This window comes from Castor canadensis, chromosome X (genome assembly GCF_047511655.1).
Source record: "Castor canadensis chromosome X, mCasCan1.hap1v2, whole genome shotgun sequence".
In the NCBI taxonomy this organism is placed as follows: Eukaryota; Metazoa; Chordata; class Mammalia; order Rodentia; family Castoridae; genus Castor; species Castor canadensis.
Window position 1 is genome coordinate 24681186 of NC_133405.1, and position 26608 is coordinate 24707793.

Here is a 26608-nt window from a genome sequence, read left to right on the forward strand (position 1 = left end):
TCCTGTTTCTTTCAAATCCCTTCTATACAATGGGGCAGATAGGATTCATTTGCTCCTGGGCACTAGAGGAACTAAGATCATGTAGAGCCAAGAGGCAGAGGAGGTCTCTGCATCTATTTAGATTCATTGTTTTTAGTGTGTGTTGCTCAATGATCCCATGGTTTAATATTTCCCATTTACTATAACAAGTCTACATCAGTTCTAGGTCTGTCTCAATTGTACTGACATTAAGGCACTAAAACGCCGATAAACACACTGAGATAGAACAATAAAATGCCGTGCTGTCTTATAAAATTGTTCAATGTGCTTTTACCACCTGTAGTATTTTTAAAGATTTGTTCATTGAGCCATTCAACAAATAGGAAAACACTTCCTGCAGAAAAGCAAACAAATGCTCTATCTACTCAGAGGTAGGTTTAAAAAAGGTGAGATGCTGAAACCAATAAATTATAGCTGAAGGACTATGAAATTATTTCAAATGTGAAAAACAGGCTCATAATCTAAACATTTCTCTTAGGAACTCTTGGACCCTTAGACCTCAAAATTCTAACCACTACTTTAAAATTACCAGGTCTTTAATAATCTTATATAATGAGTATGTTAAATAATTTTTTATTTACTAAAAAAAACAGGAAAGATATGGATGCACGAGGAGTTCATAATGAATAAGGCACAGCTTCCAAACACTGGATTCCAACGCCGAGACACTGAATGGAGAAATGAGAAATACTGTTTAGAATAATACCTTAGAAACTGGTATCATTGGGGAATAGCCATTAAAACTGGAAAGGCACAAAGACATTAGTAAAAAAAAAGGCAATTTTATTACCTTAACCATGCAATATCCTATTGGAGTAAGTTTTAAATTCCCTTAAGTGAGGCTTTCGTGAATACAGAATTATTTATAATCAGGTTTTAGTGGTTTAATCATTACTTGTCCTATAAACTTGTTCATAAGGATAACAAAAGACTGTGTGCATCAGAGGAGAGAGGGCAAGAAGTCTAGCCCCATGTCCAAATTACTAAATTTCAAAGTAACATCCGTATCAATAATTTTAAGTTCTTCAATAAATGCAGATAATCTAACATAGAAGAGGAATAACTTCATGTTGTTCTGGTGTGCTACCTCTAATAACAAGAACTTCTTTCTGAACCCTGCTGTGCTAACCTACCCCTGGTGAACTGTGCTCACTCAGACTGGAGGAAAAGGGGGGGTAAGGTAGTGATGAAATAAGTGAGAGGGAAGAAAGGCCAACAAAGTGAAGAGAAGGAAGTAATAGAACGTGGAGAACAAGGGGGGAATGAGATATTCACAGTGACAAGTCTCCAGGAAAATAATCTAAATCCAATATTACAGTTAAGTGTCAGAGTGTGACCAGTCACAAAAACTATTGATCTTCTTTCTCATGTGCTATAAAGATAGGGAAATTAATGAAATCAATATTTTAGTGCTCACCTGCCATAAACGTTGTGAATCCAGACAAGGTAAGTCACTACATCTTCAGTATGTGTGGACTTAAGTATGGGCTCATGAACCAGTATTCTGGCTCTGCGACTTTCTAGAGCAAAGTACTTTACCTTTCTGTGCCTCAGTTTCTCATCTGAAAAATGAGTATAGTATCTACCTCATAGAGGTGGTTCTAAGGATTTAGACACTTTTGTTAACACAATAGACTTAGAACAGTATCTGCTATATAATAAAGCCATGTAAATATTAACTATTGCTTTTTTTCCCCTTGAGATAGGATCTCACTATGTTTCCCTGGGAGGGCTTGAACTCCTAAGCTCAAAGGATCCTTCTTCTGCCACCTCCCGAGTAGCTGAGACTACAGGTGCATGCCACCATGCCCAGCTTAGCTATTATTATTATTATTATTATTATTATCTAAGTTGTCACTCTCCATTATCCCAATGAAAGGGGAATCTTTTTTCAACTTATAGTCTACAGATTTTGATCTTCATCCATTGAAATATGACTTGCTGGAGCTGTGGGAAAGCAGAGTTGATTACTTCGAGTCCTAAGCCATTAAAAGTGTTTTTAGGGAACAAATCAAGGATTTTGTTGTGAGCATATTAAGTCTAAAGTGCCTATTTGACTTTAATGGAGATGTGGGCTAGGCAATTGAACATAAACATACGAAGGTCAGGGGACAGGTATGGGCTACAGATGACATTCGGAAGTCATCAGCATAGAAAATACTTAAACCCATGGGAATCCTGGGAGTCCTGCCCTTCTAGTGACTCAGGCTTGAAGTAATCCTTATCATAAACCATCTATCTTGTAATTCAAATTTTAATTGAATTCAATATAAGTCTCATGTTATTTGCTAGAACTTTTCTATGTTTTTAGGCATTTTATCTGATACTTTGGATATATTTACTTATTTAACAAATCTTTACTGAGTGCATATAACTGTGCTAGGCACTGAGAACCCAGCAATAAAAAAAAAACAGCATAATCCCTCTTTACTGAGTTTACGGACTGATGTTAGATGTAGATACTAGTCAAATAATCACAAAAACACAATTGTGCAACTATAAATTGTGACATATGGTATGAGAAATTATAATGAGGAAAGTTATTTACATTAGGACAGAGGAAATCATTGGAAGGTTTCTTCTGAGTAACATTTGAAGTCAGTGAGAGCCATTTTCTAGCATATGTGAACCCTTCAAGAAACTATTTCTCAGTCTGTACACTGTGACAGTATGGCTTCCCCTTTGCTCATCTATTTGGTTTGAGTAAGGTATCTGATGGATGTAGTAAATGTTTTAAAAAATAAAGGAGATGCTATTACATACCTATAAGAAGGGCCAAAATCCAAAATAAAGACAATACCAAAAACTAGGAGGGATGTGGAACAGCAGGAACTCTTGTTCATTGGTGCTGGGAATGCAAAATTGGAGAACCACTGTGGAAAACAGTTTATCAGTTTCATAAAACTCAATATACTCTTATCACACTATCTAGCAATTGTGTTCCTAGATATTTACATAAATGAGCTGAAAGTTATGTCCACACAAAAACCTGCACACAAACGTTCATAGTAGCTTTATTCATAATTTCAAAAACTTGGAAGCAATCAAGATGTCATTCAGTAAGTGAATGATACATTGTGGTACACAGAAAAAACAAAATATTCCTCAGCACTCTTATGGTTTGGATCTTAAATGTCCCCTAGAACTCTGTGTTGAAGGATTATTCACCAGTTGATGGGAGGTGGTAGAAACTTTAGGAAGTAAGGCATAGTTAGAGAAAGTAGGTTACTGGGGGCATGACCTAAGTTGAAGGGGTTCCCTTCAAGGGACCCTGAACCCTTCTTCTCTTTCCCTTTGCTTTCTGGCAACTTTCCTGTGCCACATGCTTCTGCCATGATATAATGCCATGCCAAAGGCCAAAAGAGCAATGGGGAAAAGTGACCATGGATGGAAACCTCTGAAACTATGAGCCAAAACAAACTTCTCCTCCTTTAAGTTGATTTTTTTCTGATATTTTGTCATAGTAACAGAATTCCAACACAAACACTAAAAAGAAATGAGCCATTGAGCCATGAAAAGACATGAAGGAATCTTAAATGCATATTACTAAGTGAAAGAAGCCAATTTGAAAAGTCATCTATATGATTCCAGTCATATGACACTCTGGAAAAGAGAAAACCAAGGAGACAAGTTATTCCCAGGGGATTAGTGGGAAAGAGAAGAATGAATAGGACAAGCATGGAGGGTTTTTAGGACAGTGAAACCATTCTGTATGGTTTTCTAATGGTAGATATATGTTGTTAAACATTTGTCAAAATGTATAATGCCTTATCTACATGGGAATATCCAATCTTCTTTTGACTCAGCTTAAATGTCACCTCCACTCAGCTTAAATGTGAACTTTGTTTGACAAATCCCTTAGGTAAAGCTGTGATGTAGGAGAAGCTCCTATATAACTTTTTTCATCTCTCACAGAGAACTTAGAATCCACTGTAATTATTTACTTACAATCTACCCTCCCACTATAATGTTAGCTTAAAAAACAGAGACTATGTCTTACTCATTTTCATATTTCTAACATCTAAGGAAAGGGCTGGCAGAGTGGCTCAAGTAGTAGAGCGCCTGCCTAGCAAGCAAAAGATCCTGAGTTCAAATTTCAGTACCACCAAAAAAGTACATATTCCCAATGTCTAGGAAATAATAGGAACATTAAAAATGTTCAAACAAATGAAGGAATGGATAAATTATTAATCCCACCAATAACTTGAGTGCCTACAATGTACTAGGCACTGTTCTAGTGTAAGAAAATGGCCACAACTTTTTTGCCTGTAACAAACAGAATCCTAAGCACTGGGTTCTATTCTAAGTTTCTTTTATACTTGTATCTATAAAAACTTCTCAGTGAGCCACTTGCCTGGTTATTCATACATAAGGACAAAACACCTGCCTAATGCTTAGAAGTGAGTGGCATTATGCCATGAATAGCACCGTGAAAACACAACACACTTATTCTATTCCCATAAATGGTGCTTTCAGAGTCCAGTCTTGATTTCATAGTCACCTTCTCTTTATCATGTTCTAGGGAATGTAACTTAGAGTTAGCAAAGGAGAAAACAGTAAATGAAGACAAAGTCAAAGTGATTCTGCCAATAAATACTTTAATGAGAACCGAGGTCTGTAACATACATGGCAATAACTGTCCTGGCCTACGCCTTCTGCTCTAGCCCAAGTTTGGGGGCAACCAATTACATTTAACCCACATTTGGAAAGAAGGCCATTTTGAATGTCACCCATCAGTATCCATCTTCATAGAAGATACCAATCTGGGGCCAGACTCTCAATGTTAACACTTTCTTTCAGGGAAAAGTTAACATGGTAACACAAACACATAAACAACTTTGAACAATCCTATTGTTCTTCCATCAGGAGGCCCTGAGAGACCACCGGTTCAGTAAACACTTACAACTTTGTCAAAATACATTAGAACATGAAGAAAGGGAAAAGAAAAATAGTAGAAAGGCTGGCAGGGTTGGGCTGACAGGTATTCAGTTCTCAGATTTGAAGCCTCTTGAGCTGCTCATATGTAATAAAAAACTGAGAAGTAAGTCATGGAAGAACTCTGGGTTGATACTGAAAGCCAAACTCAGTTCTAAAATTGTACGTTGCATTCTCTTAAATTAAGGTACTTAGTCTGCTATTTTAGTGTATTCACTTAAAAGTCTAAAAAGAAAAACCCTGTTGAATCATAAATGTACTGAGTGCCTACCATGTGCCAACTATGATGGATGGCATTTAGCAACAGAAACAGACTAAAACTATAATATACCTTTAGTCTTCAAGAGCACAGTACTAAACGCACACATACACACACACACACACACACACACACACACACACCACTCAAGACCATCAATGACAACATATAACTCAATGGTAGAGAAGTTATTATACATGTTAGATGATAAGAACAATTCTAAGGAGTGGAAGAGATACTATCACTGTCAGCCTACAGACCCCATAAAGACAAGGGATTACTTTCCAACCCTGTAGAGCTTACAACTATACACACAGTATCCAGAACATAGCACTGCACACAGGAGGTGCTCAAGCACAGCTACAGGAAGGAGGTCCACCCATGAGGAAATATTCCTATTTGGCTGTGCATTCCTTCCCTCTATGAATGTTTTCTGTCATCTTAATATTTCCCAGCTTTTTTGTCATATAGTAAGGGACAAGAAATCCATACTACCTTAGCATTGATTTTCCTCTGGGCATCCTGCATCAAATTTTCTAAAACAACTTCATAGCTCTTTTCAGAATGGTTGTGTTGTCATGTAAAACAAAAAGGAAAAGAGGAAAGTTCGGCACATCTTTTCTACCCCCTTAAGCTTGCTATGTTCGAACTAAAAGTTGTTTCTCTACTCAGTTCCATCCTTGATGGTCACCATTGAGATGCTTGAGTTTCTTACTTGCCTAAAAGTATTTAATAATCAAAATTTCCTTTCCATAGCCTAGAATTACCTTGGATCTTGAATCATTTGCTTTCATTCTCATGTTCTAAAAGGATACAATGATGTTCCAGGGTCCAAGTCGAAGCCAGTTTGGCCAAAATCCTTTATAGAGTGCAAAAAAGCCCTCATGTTTCCACATCTGAGGAAAAGACATAATCAAAAATAGAATGAATTCGCCTTTCTCATTACATTTGACAACCACCTTCCATCCCCACCCCAGCAAATATGGCCTCATGAATGGTTTTTTTCCTAAGGATACATTTTAAATTCATATGTATTATAAATCCATCCACCCACTTATTTAACAAATATTAACTGAGCATCCACCATATTCAACACATTCTTCTCAATGTTAGAATATAATTGTAAACAAAATAGAATGTCTGTGGTAACCAGTCTCCAAGATGGTCCCTAATGAAACCTACCTTCAGTTATTCATGGCCTTGTGTAGTTCTTACCCCACAACGTATCAGGATTTGCATGTGCCACCAACAATATATGGCAGTAGTGAACATACATCACTTCCATTGCTAGATTATGAAACATATTTTATAAATAATAAGGCATCTACTTCATTCTCCCTTGAATTACTCACTCTGGAGGAAACCAGTTGCCATGTCATAAAGAGAGAGGCCTATGTGGTGAGGAACTGAGACCTCCAGCCAACAATCACACGAGTGATCTTTGAAGCAGATATCCTAGCCCTAGTCAAGTCTTTAGATGACTACAATCCTAGCTGAAATATCTCATGAGAGATCCTAAGCTAGAATCAACAGCTAAGCTGCTCCTTAATTCCTGACCCACTGAGACTGCAAAATAATAATCATCTTGTTTTAAGGCGCTGAGTTTTGGGGTAATTTGTTACACGGCAATAGATAACTTATACAGTCCCTGCCCTCATAGACTGAATATTTTAGTAAGGCTAACAAGCAAGTATACAAATTGATGCATATTTCTTCACTTCTGGATATTATATACATATATATATATATACACATTAGTTTCCAGAAATGAAAATACATCTGAAGAAAGCCAAAGCAGGATAAGGGAATAGAGAGTTAAGCAAGTCATTCTCCTTCTCTGAGTTTGCTTCATTATTATAAATCCTGTGTGATGTCATGGCCTATTTGAGAATGCATTGAGGAGCACATAAGGAGCAATGTGAACTGCTTTGAGTTTTGGTTTCCTGCTTTATACAGTGGTTATAAGAACTAAATGACAAGCTATGAATACCAAAGATCATAAACTGGTGACATGTACTGAATTCAGCCAGGAGAAACCGTGTATATAACATACAGATATCTATTAAGTAACTACATTGTGTTAGGCATTGTGTTAGATATGGAAAATGTTAATTTTTGCCTTTTAACTGGTGCAAAGAAATTTACCACTATTCTGAAAAGTGGATATATTTGGATATGACAATACAACAAGAATACAGAACTGCAAATATCCCTTATCCATCCTGCAGTTTAAAAATACTAGAGATACTTATCCTTATTAGCTACTTTTCAGGTGACAAACAATAACAAATAATGATACTATTTATGGAAACAGTGGTAATATGTTTACACCAATGGATCTTTAGCAAATTCTAAAGGTCTCATAGCAAAACTCATGCTGTAAAATTTGAAAATCACTCAAAATATATATATGAATTAGATGTTATAACTAGTTGATTTCTTTCATTGTTTTAGAGGTATTTTCATTGAACAAGGTCAACTGGTTACCTCACACTCAGTATACCAGCTAATATAGTCCAAGGGATCATTTCTCCCCAAGTCCATGGTATACTTTATTGTGTGAAGCCTGCAGTTGGTGAGATGGGATGAGTGTACTTGCTTCCTGTGGCAATAAAGATTTTCTGTCACACACACACACACACACACACACACAAATATGCTCTTTCTCAGTTCTTAGGTTTGAAATCTCTTCAACTATGTTCATCTTGTTCACCATTACATACCTACCACCTCACAATGCCTGACACAATGAAGTTTCCAATAAATATTTGTGGAATATAAATGTACACACAAAAACGATAAGGAGCTGGGCATGGTAGAATACAGTTGTACTCCCAGCTACTTCGGAGGCAGAAGTCAGAAGGATCACAGTTCGATGCCAGCCCAGGCAAAAAGTTAGCAAGACCCTATCTCAACCAACAAGTAGGGTATTGATGGTTCACACTTGTCATCCCAGCTATGCAGGAGGCATAAATAGGAAGATTGTGTTCCAGGCCAGCCTGGGTAAAAATACAAGTCACTATTCAAAAAATAACTAAAGCAAAAACGCTGGAGTCATGGCTTAAGGGGTAGAGTGCCTGCCTAGCAAGTGTGAGGTCCTGAGTTCAAACTCCAGTACCACAAAAAAAAAAACAGTAAGGGTCTCTGACAGTTCCATGAGTTATTTGCATCCTTATAAATCTCCAAAAGAGTGACCAACTTCTTCAAAATATTAAATAGGGAGGAACTTTTTTTTGCTTGAGATGTTAATGTGTAAAGAAACAAGAACTTCTGTAGGCAAGCATAGACAACAGAGTCCTTCATGAGCTTATATAGGTTTATTCATTTAATAAATAAATAATTTGCTGGAGATAAAGTGATAAACAAGATACACACAGCTCTGCCTTCGTGGAATTTAGATTTTATTGAGTCAGACATTAACAGCAACTACATGGTGGGGCACGTCTGTAATTGCAGCTACTTAGGAAGTAGACAGGAGGATTGCAGTTTAAGGCCCACCAGGTATGATGGTGCATGCCTGCTTGGGAGACAAAGGTAGGAGATTTGAGGTCTGAGATCAGTTTGGGCAAAAACACAAGGCCCTAATCAGAGAAAACACTAAAAGCAAAAGGACTGTGGGAATGGCTCAAGTGGTAGAGCACCTGCCTTGTAAGCAGGAAGCTCTGAGTTTAAGTTCCAATACTGCAAAAAAAGCAATTATGATAAAATGTAGCAAGTGTAAATAAAATGTGATATAGCCATACAATGTAATCTTTTATTCAATAATAACAAGAAACAAAGTACTGACACATGCTACAACACGGATGAACCCTGAAGACATTATACTACATGAAAGAAGCCAGTCAAAAATGTTGCATGATTTCATTTATACGAAATATCTACAATAGGCAAATCTATAGCGGTATGAAGTAGGTTACTGCTTGCTTAGGACTGGATGGATGGGGAGAAGTGGTAATAACTAACAGGTATATTTGGATTCTTTTTCAGGTCATGAAAATGTTCTGAAATTGACTAGGTAATGGTTGTATATGTCTCATTATTATAATCTTAAATACTAAGTCTATTAAAAGCCTCTTTGAATGGGTTTATTTGATAACATTGTGAATTTGTTCTCAAAAAAGTTGTTTTAATGTAATAAATGCTATGGCAGAGAAGCTATAAGAAACCTTGCACACCCAAAATGCAGAGGCAGGAGGATGGTGAATTTGAGACCAACTGTATTGAGTTCTAGGCCAGTCTGGACTGTATAGCAAGACCCCATCTCAAGAAAAATAAGAAAAAGAAAAAACCCTGCCCACATGACTTAGTCCAATGTCATGAAAGACTTCTGTGAAAGACTAATGAAATCTGAAGAATGAGTAGGCGTTGGCCAAGTGCAAGATGTATTTACAGTGCTGCAAGGAGATCGCTAACAAAGTATATGGGTAAACATTTGGAGAAAAAAAGAAAGTCTAGGGCTGGAAATTATTCGGTACATCTGGAATGTAGAATAAAGTTGGCAGAAATAAGGCTGTAGGAGTGAAAAGGGGTTATATAGAGTCATTAGTCAATGAGAAGCCACTAAAGGATTTTACATGAGGGTGACAGGATGACATCTGCAGCTGTTCTTTTCTATGTCAGAGATGGATGCATGACTCATATCACCAAAATTTTTTTGGATTCTTAAAGATGAAATGCAAAATAATAAGATATAATGCTATCATTATGTAATGGTGATATATAAGAAAGTCATTTTAAAGAACTTTAATTGTAAGTAAATGAGTAAGTAAATATAAGTACTTAATAGTTACTACCAACATGAAAATATATTTCTGTAGATACAAAACAACATAGTAGTTGTAAGTAGAAACTTTGGAATCAGAATGACCTGGAATCCTCAGATCTGCCACTTATTAGCTGTGTAATCTTAGGTAAGTTACTTAGCTACTCTGATCCAAAGTTTCCTCATTTATAAAATAGGGAAGATAATATCTTCTCTATAGGATTGCTGGGAGAGTTAAAAGGTATACTGTATATAGGACATCTAGCACGTGACAAGCATTCAATAAATACTAATTATTTCTATATTATTACCTTCCATACCCTCTTAGCCAATCTTTTTAGACAGTATTGGGGTTTGAACTAGATAGGTACTCTACCACTTAAGCCATTCCCCCAGCCCTTTATAGCCTCAGTTATCTTTTAGTCAGGGTCTTGCATTTATGCCCAGGCCAGCATGGACTCGGATCCTCCTATTTACACTTCTTGCCATAGCTGGAATGACAGGTATGTGCCACTACGCCCAGCTTTTTATTGATTGAGATGGGGTCTTACAAACATTCTGCCCAGGCTAGCCTCGAATGGCAATCCTCCCAATCTGCCTCCTAAGTAGCTAGGATTACAGACTTGAGGCACCATACCAGCTTAACCTTCTTGAAAGAGCTCTTTAGAAGTTTTCTACTTACCCTCACTTCCCATGCCTTTATCTCCTTCAATTAGAATTTCTCATGAAAGCAGAAACATTTTTATTTACTAACATATCCACACCAATCCAGTGCCTACTGCATAAGGCACAAAACTCTTAACATTGAATGAATTGATGATTAAATAAACTCTTCTGTGCACTACAGACTGGCTTTTACAAACACCAATTCGCCAAACTAACCCTAGAAAATAATAAATCCAACAAACACTCTGCAATCCTTGTCATACTGGATCTATTACATATGACATTAAATAGCCATTCACTCCTTCTTGAAACTCATTATTCCCTTGACCTCCATGACATCACTCTCTCCTAAGTGTCCTCATATCTTCTGAACTATTATATTTTGGTATCTTTCTTGGGATCTTCACCTGCCAAGCCCTTAGAAAATGGTATTCCCAGTCAGGAATGGGGGCACACAACTGTATAATCCCAGCTACTCTGGGGATGACGGTAGAAGGATCATGGTCGGAGAGTGCCTGGATTTATCAGACCCTATCTGATTAATAAATTAAAAACTAAGAGACTGGGACACGGATCAAGGGGTACAGAAGCTTACCTAGCAAGCACAAGGCTGTGAGTTCAATCCCCAGTACTGCGAAAGAGAGAGAGGAAGAGAAAAGGAGAGAGGGAGGGAGGGAAGGAGGGAGAGACAGAGAGAGAGAAGAGAGAGAGAGAGAGAGAGAGAGAGAGAGAGAGAGAGAGAGAGAGAGAGAGAGGAAGGAAGGAAGGAAGGAAGGAAGGAAAAAGGAAAGGAGAGGAGAGGAAGGGAAAGGAAGGAAAAGAAAAAGAGAGGAGAGGAGAAGAGAGGAAGACAAAGGAAGAGAGGGAAGGGAAGGGAAGGGAAGGGAAGGGAAGGGAAGGGAAGGGAAGGGAAGGGAAGGGAAGGGAAGGGAAGGGAAGGGAAAAGAAAAGAAAAAAATTGGTATTCCCAGGTAGTCTTTCCTTGGTCCAGTGTTCTTTCCTTAATCCAGTGCTCTTCCCTGTTAAATTGTGGGTGGGGGCAAGAATGTCAGGAGTACCAAGGGGATCTTTTGCCAAACTATATTCCTCAAAGTCTAAGAATCACTGCCTCAGTGAATCAATATTACTGGAAAGACTTGTGTACTACTTCAGCATGCTAGGAAAGCAAAAAGGCTGTGAACTACCTGCTGTACTCTACCTAGTAGGTTGTATTCTGCATGCTCTCCTTCATTGTGTACCTACCTGTATGCTAATGCTCCCATATGCTTTTGTTTGTATTCACGAATTCCCCCAACTTAGGGATAATATATATAAATATATTCACTGTCTGTTCCTCATGCACATCAATTTAAGTGTCCAAAACTATGATGTCTCCCCAAAAACCAGTTCCTCTTCCTGTGATGTCTCTGTCAATGAATGTCACTATCTGATCACCCAATCCAAAAACACAGAAATGATCTTTGACATTTCCTTTCTCCCACACTTCTTCACATCATCTCAACCAAATCTTGTTGACTTGAACAACTAACTTATTCTGAACTCTGTCCCACCTTCTACATCCCCACTATCATACTGAAGTTCAGGCCTCTTGCTCAGATTATTACAAGAGCTTTCCAATCATCTTCTCTATCTCATGGTCAGTGGTTCTTAAAGTGATTAAAATGATTAGCAGCATCTTAACTGCCTGGGAACTTGTTAGAAATGTAAACTCTCAGGTCCCGCTCCTGACCTAAAATCCGAACCCAAAGGTGCGGCCTACCTAACTGCATTTTTAACAAGTCCTCCAGGTGATTCTGAGGCATGCTAAACCTTGGCGAACCACTGCTCTACGCTTATCCCCTTAGATTATTGGTCTTCAACCTTGAGTGAACATTGCAATCACCTGAAAGGTTTGAAAAATATTTGAGACCTGGGTCTTACACCCCAGGTTCTGAGCTGTGAAAGAACCCCAAGTGATTTCAATGTGCACCCAAAATTGAGAACCACTGTCTTAGCTTCCATCTCCACAAAGCCAAAGTGATCTATTTAAAATACAAATCTGAGGCTGGTGGGGTGGCTCTAGTGGTAAGAGTGTCTGCCTAACAAGCATGAAGCCCTGAGTTCAAACCCTGTACTGTCAAAAAATAAATAAATAAAATGCAAATCTGACCTGATTAAAAGTTTTTAAATCTTCCCATCAAGATAAAAAAAAGTCTAAGCATCTCAGGATAATATTCAATATCCGCTTTAACCTAACCAAGGAGGAAAGTACCACAGGGTTGAAGAATGGTGATTGACACCAAATAGTCTGCGTTTAATCCCAGCACTCCCATTTACTAGCTGTGAAACTTTGAGCAGTTATTTAATCCCTCAGTGCTCCAGTATCTACTTCATGAGGTAATGGTGAGAATTCAATGAATGAACACATGGTTTCTTTGTTGGAGGAACTGGGGTTTGAACTCAGGGCCTCATGCTTGCTAGGCAGGTGCTTTACTACTTGAGCCACACCTCCAACCTTTTCAATAAATACAGATAAGTCTCATTAGACAGCTCCTGACACACAGTAAAGTATTCACCAGATAGTAGTTATTACTGTTCAATTTACTGCCATAACAGGGAGTTTATTTTCAATTTCTCAATTAGGCTATAATATCCTCCCATAGAACTCTGAGTTTGTCACTTACCAGGTTGTATTGATTACCTGTTTGTACACCAACAACATTTTTGTAATAGCTATAATTTCTGTGTAGCGTACTAAAATGGTGATTGATATAAAATAGTTTTTCAATGAAACAACAGCAGAGAAACCATATGATACCACATTTTAGCACAAAATTTGTTTTTTTAACAGTAATGTCACCAATAATTATGTAATTCATTTATGATACTCAGCTTCCTCCAAACGTAACAGCAGAAGTAGTCAAAGCAAAATATGAACAATAGAATAACCCTGAACTTAAACCAAGACCATGTTTTAAGTAGCAGGCTTTCCATTACAGGTCTCTGTCTTATCTGTGGTGAGCAAATGTGGGACATATTAAATATTTCTATCAATAATTCTACAGAGCAATATTAATGAAAATATCCTATTATCTCAAGTATGCAAATTGGACTAATAATATTAAGAATCACTGCATATCAGCAGATTGCCAAAGAGACAGATTTTCTAACCGGGAATGATTCTGAGAAACTACTAAAAATATACGTAATGATTCTTTCATTATCTGAATGTGTGGCAACTAAGAAAGACCAAAAAAGGTCTGAGACATTAAAGAAATGAAAACTGTAAACCAAATCCACAGTGTGCATACCTTTAAAATACCATCCAAAGTGCCCTTGTAGAGGTCCACATGTCCCACAATTGCTCTCTGATTCATCATGCGAGTTCGCACCACATCAACTGGATTGGATGCCAGAGCCCCAGCCAAGCCGCATGTAAAGCTGGAACTAAAGATGAAAACTTTACGAGTATAAATTGCAACCATTTCCACCTCCTGCCCACTTAAACAGAAATTAGGCCAAACATAAAAGTATAATAATCTAAACCCCTCAGCTAAAACCCTTTCATTACAATCTAAAGAGAGGGAATCTTTTCTAAGAAGGCATCATTCAAAGTTTGTCCCTTCAGTTTTCAATCTGAAACTCAGTCTCTTTCTTAAAGGAGACAGTCTATAAAGCTAACAAGATCTCTAAGCAGGAAGTGGCATGCACCATCTATTAGTTACATATACTGTTCAAACCACAACATCATATGCCAGATGCATTTAAGTAGCAAAATATCATAAAGGATATAAGACAAACAAAATGTAAGATGAGATCAGGAGCAGTGTTTAGCCAAAACCTGTATTTAGTTTCAGAAACTCTACAAAATCTCACCCTTTTTCTGATTCCCAACAAGAAGAGTTTGCTTTCTGATAAAAAAAATTAACCAAAGAAAATAATATATGTGCTTATTCAATGTACAGGCTTTGTATAAATAAATGCAAATCCCACAGACATCTGGTAGGCTGCTGTATTACACACTACTCCCAAGTACCAAGTGCTGCTGGAGGTGTGGTTCAAGTTGCAGAGTGTTTACCTAGTAAGCTTGAGGCCAGGAGTTCAAACCCCAGGCCCCACAAGTACTCATAGAATCTAGGATCTCTGTAAAGTGTAAAATATTCTGTGGGAAGGGAAAAAGGGATCTTCTGAGTAACGGGGGGCTAAAAATGATAAAACTACCTTATTACATACATGAAAATGTCATAATGAAGCCCATTATTTTGTATAATTTAATCTACACTAATAAAAAGGGAATAAAATGTTCAGAAGGCTTGAAGTGCTGATAATAGAAAAGAGTATTAAGTCCATACATACCAGTTATAATTCTATCTGAGAGGATGTCAGTGAAAGAGGCTCTTTGTGTTCAAATTGCTAGAAATATAGAAAGAGGACATCTTATCCTACTTACACAAAGTGAGTTAAAATTGTGTCTCCCATCATTCCTGACAGTATCAGGTGCTTCTTGGTAATATCATAGACAGGTAGCTCTACTCCTACAACTATAGCAGCACGCTGAGCAGTTGGAACCACACCCTAAAAACACAAGTGACATTAGACACCAAGGAAATACAAAGAGAATGACATAAGTCTTCAAGTTAACAAAAACAGGTCAAGTCTTGAAAAGGATCCCAAGCACAGTGATTCATGCCTGTAATCCCAGCTACTCAATATGCAGAGATTAGAAGGACTGTGGTTCAAGGCCAGTCCAGGCAAACACTTCACAAGTCCCCACCTCAACCAATAAAAATCTGGGCATGGTGGCACATACCTGTCATCCCAGCTATGGGGGATGGATAAATAAATAATAAATAGGAGGATAAATAGGAGGATCATGGTTCAGGCCTGCGTGGGAATAAATGTGAGACCCTATCTGAAGAATAACTGAGGTGAAAAGGGCTGGGGGCATGGCTCAAGTGATAGCGCATCTGCTTAATAAGTGCTGAATTCAAAACTCAGTAGTGGACGGATGGATTAAAAAGATGTGGTATTTATACACAATGGAACTCTACTCAGCCATGAAGAAGAATGAAATCTTATCATTCTCAAGTAAACAGATGGAACTGGAGAACATCATCCTGAGCGAGGTTAGCCAGGCTCAGAAGACCAAAAATCGTATGTTCTCCCTCATATGTGGACTTTAGATCAAGGGCAAATACAGCAAGGTGATTAGACTTTGGTTTATATGATAAAGCGAGAGCACACAAGGGAAATATGAGGATAGGTAAGAAACCCAAAAAACATGACAGTATTTGATGTCCTCAATGCAAAGGAACTAATGCAGTAACTTTAAAGTGACAGAGACCAATAGGAGAAGGGAACCAGGAACTAGAGAAGAGGTCAGTTCGAGAAGAATCAACTTAGAATGTAACACATTTGTACACGAAAGCAATGCGAGGAATCTCCCTGTATAGTATCCTTATCTCAACTAGCAAAAACGCTTTGTCCTTCTTATTATTGTTTATACTCTTTCTTCAACAAAATTAGAGATAAGGGCAGAACAGTTTCTGCCTGGAAGCGAGGGGGTAAGGGGGACAGGGAGGGGGCGGCGGGGGGGGGTAGGGGGAGAAATGACCCAAACATTGTATGCACATATGAATAAAAGAAAAAAAAAAGAAAATGAATCTGGAAGTCCAGGAAATAACATTTAATAAACAAATATAATAACATATAGTTTGAGCCATATTCCCTGACCTGTGGAATTACTTGAGGAGACAGCATTACTAAATGAGTAAGTAGGACTCTTGGAAAAGTCTTAGGTGAAGGTAAATAAAAACATTTAGAATATGAGACTATTTATAAACATTCAAAGAAGTTACTTTTTTAAAAATTCCCTTTTGGACTAGATATTTCTGATCACAATGTATTACTAAATATAATAATGTTTTATATATTTCTTCAATTAAAACATATGCTCTAAGAGGAAAAAAAAGAAAGGGAGGGGTGGGGGGAAGGGGGGAGAAATGACCCAAACATTGTATGCACATATGAATAAAAGAAATAAAAAAAACTTTTGTGATTTAAAAGACCACCAAAAGTGAATCAACAACTCACACAAAAATATTTGCAAACATATATCTGATAAAGGACTAGGATTCAGAGTAAAGAGCTCTCATAACACAACAATAAAGACAAACAATCCAATCAATGATGGACAGAAGACCAGAAGACATTTCCCCAGAGGAAGATACATGAGTGGCAGTAAGCACACAAAAAGCTGCTTAACATCAGTTCTTAGAAAACTGCAAATCAAAACCACAACGACATGCCACTTCATACCTACAAGGATGACTATGATAATTTTTTTTAAGTAAAATAGTAACTGTTGGTAAAGACATGGATAAATCAGAACCCTTATTCACTGCTGGTGGGAATATAAAATGGAGCAGCAACTATGGAAAACAGTTGGCATTTCCTCAAAAAGTTAAACATAAAATTACCATATGGCCAGGTTCTGGCAGCTCATGCCTGTAATCCTAGGAGGCAGAGATCAGGAGGTTTGCAGTTGGAAGCCAACCCGGGCCCAAAAAAAAAAGCAAGACCCTATCTCAAAAAATACCCAATACACATACACCCAAAAAAAGGACTGCCAGAGTGGTTCAAGCAGTAAAGCACCTGCCTAGCAAGTGTTAGGCTCTGAGTTCAAACCCTATATCACCAAAAAATTACCATATAACCTAGCAATTCTATACTCAAGGGAACTGAAAACATATGTTCATGCAAAACTGTACATATCAGTGTTCACAACAACACTAGGCATAATAGCCAAAAAATACAAAGTTACCCTCATTCTCATTAAGTAATGAAGGGATAAAGCAAAAAATGTTGTATAGGCATACAATGGAATTATTATTAAACCATAAAAAGATATTAAGTACTAGGATTGGGGGTGTGGCTCAGTGGCAGAGCATTTGCCTAGCATGTGTAAGGCTCTGAGCTCAATCCCCAGCACCACAAACAAAAGAAAGAAATTAAGTACTCATGCATGGTGCAACACAGATGAACCTTGAAAACAGTATACTAATGGAAAACCTCTACTCACAAAAGACTGTATATTATATTATTCTGTTTAAATGAAATATCTAGAAGAGGCAAACCTATACGGACAGAAAGTAGAATAGTGGTTGTTTAGGGCTGGGAGGGTTGGGGGAAGTGGGAAATGACTAGTAAAGGGTAGGAGGTTCCTTTTAGTAAGGAAAATGTTCTGAATTTAGTGGTAACGGTTAAAAAAATCTATGAATACACCAGAAGCAATAAAATATATACTTTAAAGATGGTGAATTTTATGATATGTGAATTACTCCAATGAAGTTGTTACAAAAAATAAAATCATAAAGCAAAAGTCACCTAAGAGGGTAGAGATCTGGGGTAAGATAGCAGATTAGAAGTTTCCTCTACATGATTCTGCTGGTGAGAAGAGTCAGGGTAACAAGAGGAAAAACTATATTCTGAGGAGAGAAAAAGAGGAAGAGTATCAGAAATCAAGAAGGGGGTGACAGGATAGCTAAAAAGCATGGAGAAACAGAAAGGCTATGCAGAAAGAAGGAAACAGTTCTCAGCTCCTAGTCCAACTATGGAAGGAGAGTGGACCTGAAGCCACACTGCAGGGTCCAGGTAGCCCTGGTGACTACAGATTGGCGGTCCATGCTGCTGGGAAAACCAACAGTTCTTATAATTCTTTTTTTGGTGGTACTAGGGGTTTGAATTCAGGGCATTGTGCTTGCTAGTCAGCATCTCTACCACTTGAGTCACTCAACTAGCCTCCAATAGTTCTGGCAAGCCTTAAATCTAGTGGGGAGATACTTGTCTGACATTAACTGCTCCTAAATGGGAGGCCAGCATTGAAAAAGAAATCTAGCGCATCATTCCCCATATCTTGGAGAGATATAGCCAGGAGCCACCAGTGGTTGCCTATTGTTTGAGACAGATACTCTGGAAACCTGAAAACAAGGAAGAATTACAACTCAGGGAGCCTGAGGACACCCTGCCATAGTATCTGGGTGAGAGATGGCCACCAAAATCAGTTGTGGAAACAGGGAGGGTCAGACCCAGAACTGCTTAAGAAATTTAAGCAGTAGGGAGCCTAGGCTACAGAAGAGACACATAACTGGTGGTCCCATTCTCTGTGGTCAAGAGCAAGCCCTGTTACTTGTGGATTGCTGTGGACACTGAAAGCCCACGGCCATAGGATTGTTTAGTCTCTGTAGATACCTCCTTGTCATGTGTGTGCTGCCAGGCAAGTCTGAGAGCTCTGAGGCCAAGTCTGGCAGATTGTTGGGTTTCCACAGTCTCCCCACTCCTTTAGGGTGGCTTACTGCTGAGTGCGTCTCAAAGTGCTCAGACCTGCAGGCAGAGTGAAGGAATCCCTAAGGTCTCCCTTTCCAGTGCAGAACTCAGTGCCCTGTTTTGATTTCCCCACTCTCCGATGCATTCAAGGGACAATCCCATGCTTGCCACCCCTGGGTTCACAGCCTGAGGGGCCTCTAGAGTGAGTGGGAGCCTGCCCAGCCCACAAGCCACAAAGTTCATTGGGGTGAGCAGCAGTTTCCTGTACCTAAAGAAGGGAAGCCTCTAAAGGAAATGCAGCCCTGAGGCTGAAAATAGACCACTGATCAGCTTAGCCCTAGGCTGGCATACAACACCAACTAGTGATAGTGGGAACAGAGAGGAACTACAGTAGACTCCAGCTATGTCCCACTACCACCCCCAGACCAGGCATACTCTAATATTAGTGGACCCGGAAAGAAGCTTCTCTAATTCTTTGCCTTTTTTATTTTCTTTTTGTTGTTTTTAATTTGCTTTCATTTTAATATTGTTTTAAGTATTATTTTAATTTTTTAATCTTTGATGTTATTTTCTATCCTTATTACTTTTATCTAATTTTATTTGCAGTTTTTTGTTTTGTAATTAGATGCCTTTTATCTCTTGCTCTTGTCTCTTTGTCATTCTTTTCCTTTTTTCCTCTTCATTTTCTTTGTACTTTAACCTTGCTTCTTCTTTCTTTTTTCTCTTTCCCTGCCTCCTTCTTTATTTCACTTTTTTTAATTACTTTTATATTTATCCATTCTCAACTTCACGGTTTATTAGGACAATAAAATAAATAATCATGACCACAACTTTCAGCATCTCTGAACACAATTAAAAGAACAAACTGACAAATCTTTGTCAGATTAAAGGCATAAAAAAGTATTCAATGAAGTAATAGCAGAAAATTTACCAAATCAGGGGAAAGGCATGGACATCCAAGTACAATAGGCATAAACTGAGAGAAAGAAGTACCAAGTTCCTCACAAAGGCAAACATCAGAACAACAACCAACTTCTCAGCAAAAACCCAAAAGGCCAGGAGAGTATGGCCATTTCAAGCCCTGAAAGAAAATAACTGCAAATCATGATTATGATATCCAGCAAAGTTTTCTTTTAAAACCAAAGGAGAAATAAAGACCTGCCATGACAAATATCAACTAAAGCAATTCATGACCCAGCATTGCATATGATACTTAAAGGAATAACACAGAAGAGAAAGAAAGATCTATATAATTAGCTGGGCATGGTGGTAGACCCCTGTAATCCCAGCACTTGGGATGTGAAGGCAGGAGGATCACAAGTTCAAGGTTCGCCTTAGCTATGTAGTGAGGTCTTGTCTCAAAAACCAAATAAATAAAAAAAGTTATACATAATCACAAGAGCTTGGAAAAGAATAAATCTCACTAGAAAAATAGATAAATAAAGCACTAAAGCAACTTGGGAAGCTAAGGCAGGAGGATTGCAAGTTCGAGGCCAGTGGGCTACATAATGAGTTCCAGGCCAGCCTGGGCTACAAAGTAAGATGTTATCTCCAAAAAAAAAAGTCAGAGGGTTCTCAAATGAATAAGCTAATGATGCACCTCAAGCTCTTAGAAAAATAACAAGCCAAATTCTAAATTAGTAGAAAGAAAGAAATAATATATATGAAAGCAGGAATTAATAAAATGGAGACTAAAGAACAATATAAACTATCAGTGAAACAGAGTTGCTTCTTTGAAAAGACAAACAAGACTAACAAACCCTTGGCCAAATTAGTCAAAAGAAACAAAGAGGAGACACGAATTAATAATAATTAGAGATGAAAAGGACAGTACAACAGATACTACTGAGAAATGGATGCTCATTAGGGATTATTTTGAAAACTTATATTCCAATAAATAGGAAAATACAGAAAAAATGGATAAATTTCTACATACTTATGACCTAACCAAATTGAACTAAGGGGACAAAAACAACATAAACCAATCAATAACAAGTAATAAGACTGATGAATAAAAAACATCTCAACAAACATAAGTCCACAACTAAACAGATGTGTCACTAAATTCTACTAACTTTAAACGCTTCTCTAACTATTCCATAACATAGAAAGGGAAAGAATGTTACCAAACTCATTCTGTGGTATGAGAATTTACCCTCATACCAAAACCAGATAAAGACTCAAGAAGAGAAAACTATAAGCCAAATTCCTTGATGGACACTGATGCAAAAACCCTCAATAAAATATTTGTAAACTGAATTCAACACTGCATTAAACATGTCATGCACCTAAATGGGACCTCATAAAACTAAAAAGCTTCTGTTCATCAAAAGAAATGGTCTCTAAACTGAAGAGAACACCCACAGAGTGGGAGAAAATATTTGCCAACTACACATCAGACAAAGGACTGATAACCAGAATATACAGGGAACTAAAAAAACTAAATTCTCCCAAAACTAATGAACCAATAAAGAAATGGGCATGTGAACTAAACAGAACTTTCTCAAAAGAAGAAATTCAAATGGCCAGAAAACACATGAAAAAATGCTCACCATCTCTAGCAATAAAGGAAATGCAAATTAAAACCACACTAAGATTCCACCTCACCCCTGTTAGAATAGCCATCATCAGCAACACCACCAACAACAGGCGTTGGCGAGGATGCGGGGAAAAAGGAACCCTCTTACACTGTTGGTGGGAATGTAGACTAGTACAACCACTCTGGAAAAAAATTTGGAGGCTACTTAAAAAGCTGGACGTCGATCTACCATTTGATCCAGCAATACCACTCTTGGGGATATACCCAAAAGACTGTTACTCCAGAGGAACCTGCACATCCATGTTTATTGCGGCACTATTCACAATAGCCAAGTTATGGAAACAGCCAAGATGCCCCACCACTGACGAATGGATTAAGAAAATGTGGTATCTATACACAATGGAATTTTATGCAGCCATGAAGAAGAACGAAATGTTATCATTTGCTGGTAAATGGATGGAATTGGAGAACATCATTCTGAGTGAGGTTAGCCTGGCTCAAAAAACCAAAAAGCGTATGTTCTCCCTCATATGTGGACATTAGATCAAGGGCAAACACAACAAGGGGATTGGACTATGAGCACATGATAAAAGCTTTAGCACACAAGGGAGGGGTGAGGATAGGTAAGACACCTAAAAAATTAGCTAGCATTTGTTGCCCTTAACGCAGAGAAACTAAAGCAGATACCTTAAAGCAACTGAGGCCAATAGGAAAAGGGGAACAGGTACTAGAGAAAAGTTAGATCAAAAAGAATTAACCTAGAAGGTAACACCCACGCACAGGAAATCAATGTGAGTCAATGCCCTGTATAGCTATCCAGCAAAAACCCTTGTTCCTTCCTATTATTGCTTATACTCTCTCTACAACAAAATTAGAGATAAGGGCAAAATAGTTTCTGCTGGGTATTGGGGGGGGAGAGGGAGGGGGCGGGTGGTAAGGGAGGGGGTGGGGGCAGGGGGGAGAAATGAACCAAGCCTTGTATGCACATATGAATAATAAAAGAAAAATGAAAAAAAATGTCATGCACCATGATCAGGCTGGTTTCATTTAATGATGGTTCAGTATGTACCAATCAATAAATGTAATACAATCATAAATAGAATCGAGGATAAAAATCTCATGATCATCTCAATAGATACAGAAAAAGTCTTTGACAAAATTTAGCATCCCTTCATGATAAAACACCTAAATAAACTAGTAACACATAGATCAAACCTCAACATAATCAAGACTACATGTGGCAAACCAATAGCTAACTTTAAACTGAATGGGGAAAACACGAAAACATTTCAGTGCTTGAATTCTTATTGAAACACCTCTTTTCAAATTATACTACAGAGCCATAGTAACAAAAACAGCACAGTACTGGCACCAAAACAGACATGTACACCAATGAAATAGAAATAGATGACCCAGAAATAAATCCATGCAGTTAAAGACATCTGATTTTTAACAAAGGTGTCAAAAATACATGTTGTGGAAAAGCCATCTTCTTTAACAAATATTGCTGGTAAAACTGGATACCACATGTAAAGACTGAAACTAGATCCCTTCTTCTCACCCTGCACAAAAATCATCTCAAAATGGATCAAAGGCCTTAACGAAAGACCTGCATCTCTGAAACATAGGGAAAACACTTCAAAATAGGCAATAATATGATACCAATAGTGCAGAAAATAATAGTAAAAGTCGACAAATTGTATTGCATCAAATTAAACAGCTTTTAGAATATGGATGGGGTAAATTTGATCAAAGTACTTTATATGCATATGTGGAAATACACAATGAAACCCTGTGTGAATTTAAACTAATAAAAAATAAAAAAGCTCTGCATAGCAAAAGAAACAATTAACAGAGTGAAGAGGCAACCTCAGAACAAGAGGAAATATTTGCCAGCTAGTCATCTGACAGGGAATTATTATCCACAATATGTAAAGGATTCAAAAAATTATACTCCCAAAGGGCAAATAATCCAATTAATAAATGGGCAGCTGAAATGAATGAGATGGCTCTCAAAAGAAGAAATACAAAATGCTATGTCTTTCTTACTATCTCTTATGCATTCTCTTCAACAAAATCAGAGAACAAGAGGGCAGAACAGGTTCTGCCCAGAAACAGGGGGGAGCAGGGGGAAAGGTGGCCCAAACAATGTATACACATGTGAGTAAATCAAAACTACACTGAGATTCTATCTCACCCATCAGAATGACAGTCATCAAGAAAACAAACAACAAATAATGGTAGTAAAGATGTGGGAAATACAGAACCCTTGCAGCCTGTTGGTGGGAATGCAAATTTATTCAATCCCAGTATGGAGATTGCTCAAAAAGTTAAAAAATAGAACTATCATATGGTTTAGCTATACCACTCCTGGGTTTATACCCAAAGGAATCAAAGTCATCATACACTAGAGATACCCACATGCCCGTGTTTATCATGGTATTATTCGCAATAACCAAATTATGCAATCAGCCTACGTGTCCATCAACAGATCGATGGATAAGGAGAATGTCATATATAGGCAATGGAATGTTATTCAGTTATAAAAAAGAAAAAAATCATGTCATTTGCAGGAAAATGGATGGAACTGGAGATCATTAAGTTAAGCAAAATAAGCCAAACTTGGAAAGACAAATAAGGCAAGTTTAATGTGCAGAACTGAGATTTTAAAAGAAAAGAAATCAAAGTAGAAGTGGAACTATTTGGAAAGATAAAGGGTCTAGGGGTGGGGGAGGATAGACAAGGGGTATGGGGTGAAAATGATCAAAGTATGTTATGTGCATGTATCAAAACATCACAATGAAACTCATTATTTTGTACAATTACTACACACTAATAAAACACAAGAATGAGATGCCACTATGTACCCATTATGTCTAAAATGAAAAACAGTGACCACGAAATGTAAGAATGTTGATTCACAGAATTTTATGATATGAGGAAAGGACACACACTAGAGTGACAGCAAAAGGTACTTAAGGTAAGGAAAGAGCCAAAGGAAAGCAGTATTTCCCTTACACATCCTCCTGTGGTAACATTACCAGTGTTCTACTCAACAGTACAATGCTCTTACAACTCATGTAACAACACAGGGTTGCTACAACATTAAAAGTTACATTTTGGAAGAATATTAATGATATAAGAAAATACTTCAGGTATAATGTTAAAGAAGGTAAGTATGAGCCAGGCGCCAGTGGCTCATGCCTGTAATCCTAGCTACTTGGGAGGCTGAGTTCATGAGGATCAGGGTTTGAGCCCAGTCCAGGCAAATAGTTCATAAGACCCCCATCGCCAAGATAACCAGAACAAAATGGACTGGAGGTGTGGCTCAAGTGGTAAAGTGCCTGCTTTGCAAGCTCGAAGCTTTAAGTTCAAACTCCAGTCCCACACATATTTGTCAATATTTTAGAAAGGATTAAAAGGAAATACATTAAAATATTTTTCTGGGATTAGGATAAAAGATAAGTTAATTTTCATTTTTATGCATTTGTATATTTTTTACATTTTTATAAGGAATGGTTTACCCTTATAGCTGTTTAAATAATTAAAATTAACATTATACCCCTGAAATATGTACAATTTTTATCAATCATACCTCAGTAAAGCTGAGGAATAAATGAAAATAAACCATAAAAACTGAAAATAATATGCCATGGGGATAAATGGTTTTTGGGGTATCTCTTTATATTAAAGTGTTCAATCACCTCTAAATTCCCAAACTCTATTTATAAAGTGGGAGTGATACAGCTGTGCCAAGATGCTTGATTCTGCTGATATAGCCAAACAGTGCCTTTGTCTCTGATTCTTCCACCAGCTTCACTGTGGTAAAGAGGGTGACCTTCCCAGAAGGCTATTTTAGTGAACAGCAAGTCCCCAAACTGGGGTCCGTGAGCTGAATTCGGGCCACAGACCTGCTTTTTGTGGCTCACAGTACTTCTAAAAGATTCAATTACTTGTCAACATTTGAAGAATTAAGGTATTTCACATAGAAATGCAAGTTTCCAGCTTCTCTTTTCTGGTCCCTTGAAAGACTACACTGGCTTGCTATCAATACAGGGGAGCAAAAGGTTATAGCTGAGGAACAGCTGTCCTCTTTCAACAGGGCCAGTGCTCTCCAGTTCACCACAGGCCTCACCACACACTGTCACCCCAACTCTGATTTAAGTGCCAGTTATACTTCGTTACTAAACTCCTGTTGTTTTTTCTTAAATGGAGTTAAAAACAAAGCGAAATGCTTTTAGTACCTCTGTTACAACCAAAGCAGGAAAAATACAATAGACTAAGAGGATCAGGGGTTTGAAGAAAAATTCCTGTATTTTAAATATGAAAATAAAAAATGTTTGTCTCAAATGAACACATAGCACAATGTACTTTGCTTCTTTACATCATATACCTGGATCATGTAAGCAACCTGGATCATAAAAGTAGTTATGTTCAGTCATTAGGTATTAGTATATATGCATGTTGCTAGAATATCACCCAACAAATTACTTGCTAATTGCAAAGAGAAGAAAAGTTACCATTTACAACAATGAGACCTGCCAGACACCATCTTACTGAGTAATCAAACTTGGCACCACTAGTCATGGAGCAACCTAACATGTACCTCCTGCTGTGAGACACTATGAAATACACCTATGATACTCTCTTACCAAAAATGCTTAACATGAATATAATCAAGCCAATGGTCTCATGTGTCGGTTTATAGGAAACAGGGATAGAGGAACAAGTGAAGCACTACATGGAAATATTCTATATGAAAACTAGCCTGGTCTCATTAATAGAGGAAATTTTAATATGGACTGGGTATTAAGAATTAGGGACTTATAATTAATTTCCTTTCATGTGATAATGATATTGCTATCATGTAGAACAATTTTCCTATTCTTAGGAGATGCATAATGAAGTATTTAGGGGAGTGCCATAATGTCTATAACTTACTTTCATATACTTTATCAAAACAATGTATATGTGTGTGCATCTACACATAAAATGAAGCAAATACGGACAAATTTCATCAGTTGTTTAATCCAGGTCATGACTAACTAGTATTCACAGTTCAACTTTTCTTTATGTTTGAATTTTTATAATAAAAATAATTGTG

General features: G+C 37.6%; 1 protein-coding gene across 3 annotated transcripts in view; it reads right to left on the reverse strand.

Annotated features, from left to right (window-relative positions):
* Nucleotides 1-4614: 4614 nt before the first annotated feature.
* The window catches only part of Slc25a14 (solute carrier family 25 member 14), a 39201-nt gene continuing 17207 nt past the window's right edge, over nucleotides 4615-26608 (reverse strand). For all 3 annotated transcript variants that reach the window (XM_020161430.2, XM_074064325.1, XM_074064324.1), the window contains 4 exons: nucleotides 15091-15215; nucleotides 13952-14087; nucleotides 6049-6129; nucleotides 4615-5073 (listed from right to left, as the gene is read on the reverse strand). In XM_020161430.2, coding sequence (XP_020017019.2) covers nucleotides 5032-5073; nucleotides 6049-6129; nucleotides 13952-14087; nucleotides 15091-15215 — 384 coding nt within the window. In that variant the 3' untranslated portion in view covers nucleotides 4615-5031. The remainder of the gene's footprint in view (nucleotides 5074-6048; nucleotides 6130-13951; nucleotides 14088-15090; nucleotides 15216-26608) is intronic.